General features: G+C 41.1%; 1 protein-coding gene across 1 annotated transcript; it reads right to left on the reverse strand.

The window, feature by feature from the left end:
* Positions 1-3,408, reverse strand: LOC143412690 (uncharacterized). The gene is made up of 5 exons (XM_076874171.1): positions 3,296-3,408; positions 2,481-2,556; positions 2,226-2,381; positions 1,686-1,775; positions 1-1,245 (listed from the first exon to the last, which is right to left on the reverse strand). Exons 3-5 carry the CDS (start codon positions 2,328-2,330, stop codon positions 1,030-1,032), a joined length of 411 nt encoding a protein of 136 aa, XP_076730286.1. The 5' UTR covers positions 2,331-2,381; positions 2,481-2,556; positions 3,296-3,408; the 3' UTR covers positions 1-1,029.
* Positions 3,409-9,142: the final 5,734 nt, after the last annotated feature.

Raw genomic sequence — 9,142 nt, forward strand, 5'->3', positions numbered from 1 at the left:
CAGAAATATCCATGCAAATTGTTACCTTAATTTTTTTGAGTACTAATAACTTACAATAACTTATAACTTACAATTATACAATAAATTACACATTGAAATTCCAGTTTTATGATCAAACTGTTTATTAGAACACCAGTCCACCATTCCAGACTCATTGACATTTCAATAGCAGACAAAATTGTTGCCTCCATAAAATAAATGACATAAAACACCCCTGTAAATCTGTCTCAAAAAGACATTTTGACAGTCATGCTCTGATTCAAGTTTGTTTGTGTTAAAGTGATAGTTTAGGTTTTTTTAAGTATGAAGTACATTGTGAGTGTATTACACACAGTAGACAGCAGTCAGCACATTCCTGCCACCAACACGCACGATAGGCTCAGTTTGTTTGTGTGACTTTGGTAAATCTGAACTAACCCGAACTAACACCAAAGTCACCAAATAACACAATTACACTTACTGATCAAGGCAGCAGGAGACCAGCAACTCCTGTGTGCTGTCAGGTAAAATTGCTGTTTTTGTCCATGGACGCTGGTGGGCCAGAGCGATTGAAACAACAAGCAGTAGAACTTCTCTTTCCTCACAGAAAAGGCTGTCTGATAGCAAAATAAAGCAGTAAACATATTCTTGATATAATGTACATTTAAACTGACATCAGTTTTATTAGGATGGAGGCTCATCTTGCGTGCCGGTGGCCCCGTCTGCTTCTCCGTAGGTGGAGCTTACTGACTGCCATCTACTGTGTGTATGTACCTCATATACAGCCTCACTTCAAAAGACCTGAGCTATCCTTTTAAAGTGCATTATTTTTAACTAGGTGTACTTAATGCTCAACACTCAACTTTACACCTACTGCCTACTGTACAGTATGTAACACAACACATTGCAAACAACAGTGGAACATTTCCCGTTTAATTTGAGGATAGCCTCACTCTTCACATTTTTTAGTACAACAGTTTACTTTTTAGTGACATTACCTTAGGACTGGCTTTCAGATCATCCAGCTCGAGGAATATCTTTTGAAACACTTCAAAAGTGTTTTTCAAAAGTGTTTTTCAGTTCTTTTGGGTAGCTGAGGTTGAGTGCATATATCAGCCCCATTAGCAAGGCACAGGCTCTGGGTACATCCAGGTCTGCTAGGACTTCTGTTCCTTCAAGTATGATCCTTGCGCTGGCTGGATCAGACGTTGTGGCACCTCTGGTTACAATCTTCATCACTTCATTGGTAATATCGCCGCCACCATCCTGGTAGATCAGAATCAATATAAATGTTTTAAGTAATCATACTTATACATGAGAGTAACACAAAATAGGGCTGCAACTAACAATTTTAGTTATCTGATTATGTCTGTGAAGGTTCTCTTTGCAAGCTCCTTTGACGATTATCTGATTAGTTGTTTGGTCCAGAAAATGTCAGAAAATGGTGAAAAATGTCAATGTTTCTCAGAGCCCAATATGATGACCTCAAATGTCAAACATATTCAGTTTGCTGTCATAGAGGAGTAAAGAAACCAGAAACGATTCACATTTATGAAGCTGAAACCAGAGAATTTGGACTTCTTTTTCTAAAATAATTACTTAAACCGATCAATCAATTATCAAAATAGTTGCCGATTAATTTAGAAATCAATTAATAATAGATTAGATCGTAGCTCTAATACAAAGTATAGTCATGTCTGATTTACCTGCTCTTTGAAGAGATCCTCCTCCTTTTCCCTGAGATACACCACTAAGCCACGGATAGCGACCTCTCGCCTTCTCTCCACAGAATCGTCCTGTGAATAAGAAAAAGAATGTCGAACTGCTCTTCGAGGAGGATGGGTTTTTGATAATTACATCCAAAAAAAAAAAAAAAAAAAGGATTGACTTTATATGGCCTGAACTGTACCAATTATAGATTTCCAGTGATAATCAAAATAATGAATTGATCATTTCAAAGAGCCATTTCTCTGAAATGATCAATTCATGAACTTGAAAAATCCAGGTAACAAATAGAAAAACTGCAAAATCTTGCAAATTACTCTGCCAATCATGATCCACATCACCTATAATTTGTTTTATTATTAAGTATTTATAGTTTTAATTGATATTTGTGCCTCAAGCTCTAAACAATAATTTGACATAGTTGAGTTGTAAACAGCTACCTTTTAAGACTCAATATCACCTATTGGAAAAAAAAAGTGGATTATCCTATTTGAAATAAACTACATTTCATTCATTCATACCTCTAGCAGCATGTTCTGGATGCGCCGAATGCGCATTTTTGCAGCCCCTCCTCTTGAGGACAGCAAGGACATTATTTTCTGAGAGTACTGGTCCAGCTTTGCCATGAATGTTGTCTCCAGGTTAACAGTGGTGATCCTTCTGAATTCTTGGTTTATCTGTATAAAAAAAAGGCACAAATAGGCACAACATGTTAATGTATACAATTTACTTTAAAAGAATACATACTGCAAATTATCTTATGGAAAAATATTTACCTGAACTGCATCAAAAAGAGCAGGCCATCTTTCTTTCAGGTCATTGATTTTTGGTGCTTGATTGACAACTTCCTGCCTGCGAATGGAGAATGTTATGTTATGTTTCCAAATCAAAGATATTTTTTCTTAAGTGATACAACTGCGCTTATGTATCTGCAGTTAACACCCAAAAGAGCAAAATTATATTTTATGTGCTAATGCACACTCAATGTAATGTCATTAAAACAACTAGTTTATGAATGTTACTTAAGATCTTTCCTGTGGCGTTTCTACAACATGGCGTTCGCTTCCTCGCCCGCGTTTTTTGACTGAACTTTGACACAGGCTGTTCTTCAGCTAGGGCTCAATTAACAAACTTCAATCTCACATAAAAATAACTCTAGGACTTAAACATCAAAATGCATCGATGTTAAACCGAATGTATACTCAGTAACCTACATTTGTTTAGTCATGAATGTAAAATGGCCCAGCCTTTTGCTGGTCAAACCTTCATCAACGCTGCAACGATTTCAAAGTAGAAAGAAGAAAAACATGTATTACCCTGTCTTTGCAGAGTTAAAACTACTGCTACAGAAGCTCAGTGTCAATTAACACCATTTGGCTGCCACCGTAAAACAAAACTTAACAAAGACTAATGTTACGGTCGAATTACTTCACAAGTTAGCCAGAAGTGTAACGTTACTAGCTTATCACCACCACTCGCCGAGGAAGAGTTTAGTGTTGTGTAAAAAGGATTTCTTGCAGTGCGTGTTGATAGAGTTAAAGTTAGAGTTATTAGCTGCTGTGAATAAAACAAGGCAAAAAATTGTACTCACCACAAAGCTTTAACGTTTGATAATGTTCCGTACAAAATGCCGCTTCTCTGCTTTCTCTCTTTGCCTCCGTTTCTTTCGATCAGTGGTCTGAGAGCACAATATGTCTGGGCAAGTCAGCCTTGTACTCAGCTTTTAAAGGACGCTTACGAGATTTTTAAGTTGTATTAACTGAATACACTTTCATGTTAAGTTAACACAGAAATGTCTGTTCAAAATCGATATATTACTGAGCTAAGACTGTTTTCTTTATTTTCATTTCGACCAACTCATTAAATTAAGTTATCAACTGATTACAATGTGTACATGCAACAAACTTAATTTTTTATGCAGAAAAAGCTATTAATTTTAAGCTTTACTTACTAACCCCATGAATCATTTTTTAGAGTGTACCCTCTCTATGCCTCCCGTCTCCATCCTCTTCAGAGTTGCCTCACTTCCTTCTCTAATTCAATTTTCGTCCAAAGTACTCCTTCTCAACACACTTTCTTCACATTAGCACATTTCCATCTCTATACTTGGTTACTCTCTTCCAGCACAATTTATGTGCCTTGCCATTCATTAAAAATCATTTTCTCCTTAGTGTCCAGCCTCACATACAACTCACTACTCAGCTGTAACTTTATTAATCCCTCGGGAGGGGTCCTCTGGGGTTTTCACAAAGCTGAATAAACGTCAAACAGAAAACTGATTAAACAAAGTGTGAGACGGTGGAGAATTGACGCCAGCGCCCGGTTACATTTTAGACAGCAAGGAGCAGACGCAGTTTCACTCCACCGAGGGAGCTCGTGACGTACTACGCGGCTTTCTTTAGACCGCGAAGGCGGGTCCTCAGGTGGAAGCAGCCTCTGAATTTGGACACCCCCGCTGTTTCCGGCCAGCCAATAATAACGGTGACATTTAACGTATTTTGTCGAATAAATAAACACTGTAAAATATATTTGCCCCCCCCCCCCAAACAGCCCTTTGAATGTTGGCAAGTATGAACCGTCTGCTCGGTGTTTCCTAAAACGTTAAAGCACGTTTGGCTTCACACCGACAAACAGACCCAGCTTCGGCACAAACCTAAACTAATATGACACCGGAGCGGAAAGGCTGATTATGTTTCCAAGATGGTTTGTGTTTTTTAAAAGGAAGGAAACCTTCCTCAAAGCGGGCAGAGCAGTGGAGCCGCCGAGGGAAAAGCACACGATACAAAAACTGTAGAATTAAAAATATAATTTATTATGTTTAAATAGTTAAAAATATAAAATGAATTAAAACAACCTTGGCCAAGGGAAGACACAATAAAAATCAATAACACACAACATTAGAAGTCCAGTGGAATCCACCACGGCCTAAAAGTCACAGAAAACTAAGAGGTCCAGCGTAGTATTAAAAGAGGGAAACCCAGCGGAGTCCTCGCCTTCCTCCCCGCATTCCACGTCCTGGTGCACTGAAGAAAGGGAGGGAGCGGCAGTCACTATTCCTTTGGCAGTTTACTTTATAAAAAGGATAAGTCAAAGACTTACCCGGGTGGGCAGAGCTCTCAACTCCGCCCGCCGCTTCCTCAAACTGCAATCGGCACCGCGGTCTCACTGCTTCTGTTCTCCCGCAGTGCACGAGCTGGCTCTTGTCGTTATTGCCACCAGACTGCCGCTACGCGTCCCTAGTCGCTGGTCATCTGCCTTTTTTTCCTCTGATCGTTTCCCCTTTCCAGTCGCTGGTAATCTCTCTTCCCAGTCGCTGGTCGTCTGCTCCATCTGATCATCTCTACTCTCTGATCGTCTCTCGCTCTCCCCTCTGATCGTCTGTGTCTTTCCTCTGTCTGTCTCGCATTCTCCGTGTTACATTTTTGTTGAACACCGGCTCCAAACCTCTTATGTGTCCTTGAGCACTCTGTAAATTACCTTTTCTTTTCTCTCAGGTGTGTCCAATTAGTAAAAACGGGGGGGAAAGGCGGAGTCTCTCCAGGACAATTTGCCGGCAACTAAAAACATGCAAACTAAATAAAACACTGCACAAAATACATGCAATATAAAAAATAAATATATACACTTCACATAAAAATACAGCACAGCAAAACAACGTCCGTCTTCCCTGGATGACACTAACTAACCGACCAAAGAGCCGCGTTAAGTGGCGATATCACTAACGTCACGTAACTTAGCCGAAGGTTAGCTAAATTTGACTTTGTAAGACTTTTTCATTACGCTAACATTTGTGATATGACTGCACTATGCTGCTGTTGTTGACTCCACTTAATTCTACAATTCTTTCATTATGCTAACATGTGTCCTGGTGTATATATGAAGTGGGATAAAAACCCAGAACTAACTTTTAAGAGTTTATTTCTTCTCCGCTTCGACCGTCGGCCATTTCCCCAAAACGTCCTCCAACCTATGATTCCAATGAATCCTGGTGGGTCAGGAACTGCTTTTAAGCATCTTGTAATCGTCGTTCCAACACAGCGTGTTTGTTTTGATTCGTAGACCCCGAAAATGGTGCCGGGCTCCCACAATGCATTGCGGCGTGCCGTCAACTCCAAAGCGTCATTCAAATCTGTGAGCGCGCAAGGAACGCCGCCTCTCCGCGTGCGTTTCTTGTGACGTCACTGGCAGATCAAAGGCGTTCGCGCTGGTCTGTCAGTAACGTCACAGACAACCGAGCCTATAAATAACGGCTCTCAGACAGAAAAATCAGAACTCGATGCTCATCTGTTTGCAAAACGTTCAGCAGTCGGCGCTCTGTAATACAAGAAAATTCTCACACGCTCAAACGGAGAAAATCTAATTTGTGACACAACAATGGAAACCATCAACGAAAATTCAATCGTGGTCACACCAGACCAGATTATCCCGCCAATCAACAGGTGCTTTGAAAGGCTCTCTGAAGTTCAGTGGAGCATTATAGAAAATGGAAAATGCGACTCCAGCGTCCATGCCGTGCTCGCTGATATGATTTCTGAAATCATTCAGATCGCCTCTGCCAGCATCCTGAGGATTGCCCTTCTTGTTATTCAGGAACCCATGATAAGGGAAGAGTTTATGGATGAGGGGAAAATAAGGGTGTCCCTCGGAGACTCGATCTCAGCTGCCATCGCCGGCGCTCTTAATGTCTCAAAACAGCAAGATAAGAGCGCTGACAAGCTGACGCTGATGGTTGAGGAAGAGATCTCAGAAAAGGTCAGCTCAACCATTGCACTGATTGAAAAAAGCCCCGATTTCCCAGTAGACCCTGCCGTTTATGTTAGCGGCAAATTTAGTAGTATTAAGAAACTACACCGCATGGTTTGTTGCGCTGCCTCATGCCTGAAAAGGTATGCAGCATGTAAGCTGCGCTGCCAGTGTGGGACAAATGGGTCTCATTCCAGTACAGAACGTACTGGTTCAAAAATATCAGTGAAATCAGCAATCGCAGAGATTTCTGTTATTCTGTCAACAAGGAGCTCAGATGGAGAGATGACAGGAAAAGATAAAGATGAGCTCCCAGAAGAATCACAAAGCCATATAAAACCCACTGCAGAAACACAAAGTATCCAGGCTCCAACCCCAGTAGAAATGGTTGCAGTTGACATCGTAGGTGAGATACTTGCTAACATGGATTCAAGCAGTGAAGAGCTCTGTGAGAAATGTAACTTACCCAAACCTGCCTTTAATGCAGGCTTAATTATCCACAAGGTGAGACACTTCTTCTCCAAATGTGTGCCATCCACCTCACACGCCAGGCTCAAAGCACGCAAACACAACTTTTCCATGTTTGCAAAAAAACAATTTGAAAAAATGAAAACAGAGCTGAAAAAAAGAATAAAGGCAAACAGGAAACATTTTGTTTGTCTACAAAACATTTGCAATCACCCCAAGAAGGAAACTGCGCCCTCCAATGAAAGTATAGTTTTCATTCTCCCAGGGTCAGTACCTGAAACGGCTGCTCCCCAGAGTACAGAGGCTCATCGCTCCCCTTCTCCACATACGGCAAGCCTGGGAACCGCAATTAAACGTTCTTCTTCAGTCGACTTTAACGTCATTAGATCAGACGTTAATCAGTTATTTGACAAATTAACAAAGAAAGAAGAACTCTTCCTCATCGATAAGACCTTGGGGGACTTTAAAAATAGTGGGCATATCAGGAATTTTACGGAGGACTTAGTGGCAAACCTGTTTGATCTACTTACGGTGGATCGAGGCTATCAAATCCCCATACCTCTAATGGGTAGGTCCCTCTCAGACACGGTCATCTCCAGGACTCCGAAATCAGTACAGGGCTCAAAGCGTCGCATTTCTGCTGAAGTCCTCTATGTCCTCATAGATGACACAGTAGAAAGGTTTTTGCAGAAGCTTTTACTCTTCTGCAATGAAGAGAAAGATCAAATGATTCAAATGGACAAGATTTCTGGGGCCCTGGAAGACATCCACAACTTTATTAAAAGAACACAGACCACAACACAGGAAAAAAGCCCTGATTCAGATGGCAGAGGAAAAGAATCTGGTGCATCACTTCCAACACCAAAACCTGGGAGCATTTCTCCAGATAAATGCTCTGTGGCATCTGACAAGTCACCTCGAACGCCACAACCTGGGAGCATTTCTCCAGATAAATGCTCTGTGGCATCTGACAAGTCACCTCAAATGCCACAACCTGGGAGCATTTCTCCAGATAAATCATCTGGAGCCTTGAGCCTGAAACACTCTCTCAAAGATTCCTCCAAAATATCAGAGATGGATTCTGTGTCAGGTTCATCTTCTGATGTTGAGAAAATTTCCAATGACCTTGCGTTGCTCCTTATCATGAGAGTCATCTATAAATCTAAACCTGAGACCCAAAAGTTTGCTGCTCGGATCGCAACTACTACAAAAGAAATAGACACGGTCATCAACCGTCTGAGCAATCTAATGCAGCCTGAACTCAGCAGCACAGCGTCTGCCACAAGTCTGACAAATGACAAGACAAAGTTCATCAAGAAAATAGCCAAACGCCTCATCAAGGAGTTTGGCTCCCCAGACAATGTCTTAAAGGCTTTGATGGCAAATGATTCATCTTTTGATGAGGCTCTGATTAGACATCTAAAAATCACTCTCGGAGTCATCCCGGGTCCCCCAAAGACGTCCAAAATATCCAGGTTTTTTTCTGCGGTGGGAAAAACATTGCTAAAACCCTTCAGGTGGTTCACTAAAGCCAGAGATCATTAAAATGACCATTTTGGCTTTTCCCACTGCCCTGCTTCTTTTAAAATCTTGAAGCAGACTTTTAGCACCAAATCCTTTTTTTAAAAACATCACCATAAAATTTTGGGATCAGCCCTCAAATCCAAATTTTAGAACTGTAGTTCACGCCATCTCGTCTCCTTTTGATTTCCATCCCCCCAACCGGTCGCAGCGGATGGCCGTCCCTTCTGAGCCCGGTTCCGTTGGAAGTTTCTTCCTGTTAAAGGGAGTTTTTCTTCCCCACAGTCGCCTCGCGCTTGCTCAGAGGGGGATCATTTGATTGTTGGGGTTCTCTGTAGTACAGTAGGGCTTTGACCTTACAGTACAAACAGGGAGGAGACTTTGGCTTGATTTTTAAAATATCTAATTCGGCATGAAATAAAAAAAATCCAAATTAAAAATGCATTCCAAGTTTGTTTGTGTTTTTCTTCTGTTGTCAAATATGTAGAAAGTGTTACACGTGTGATTTTAGTCATTTTGCATCAGTTTGTAGCCGACGTGTCTGTTTGTGATCATCCTGCATCTGTTTTTGTCTGATTTGTGTCTTAGTTTGGTCAATTTACATCACTTTTGTGGCCCAATTTAGTTGTTTTGCATGTATTTGTGGCAAAATGTGTGGACGCTGTTTGACGTTGCTATGTTTTGTCTTAATGCTTCACTTTGGTTG

Source organism: Maylandia zebra, linkage group LG15, assembly GCF_041146795.1.
Source record: "Maylandia zebra isolate NMK-2024a linkage group LG15, Mzebra_GT3a, whole genome shotgun sequence".
Classification (NCBI taxonomy): domain Eukaryota; kingdom Metazoa; phylum Chordata; class Actinopteri; order Cichliformes; family Cichlidae; genus Maylandia; species Maylandia zebra.

Coding starts and splice junctions, on each gene's coding strand:
- LOC143412690 (XM_076874171.1), bottom strand. CDS start 2,330: ATGGCAAAGCTGGACCAGTACTCTCAGAAAATAATGTCCTTGCTGTCC. Junction 1,776..2,225: donor TCCAGAACATGCTGCTAGAG/GTATGAATGAAT, acceptor TCTTATTCACAG/GACGATTCTGTGGAGAGAAG. Junction 1,246..1,685: donor AGGATCTCTTCAAAGAGCAG/GTAAATCAGACA, acceptor CTGATCTACCAG/GATGGTGGCGGCGATATTAC.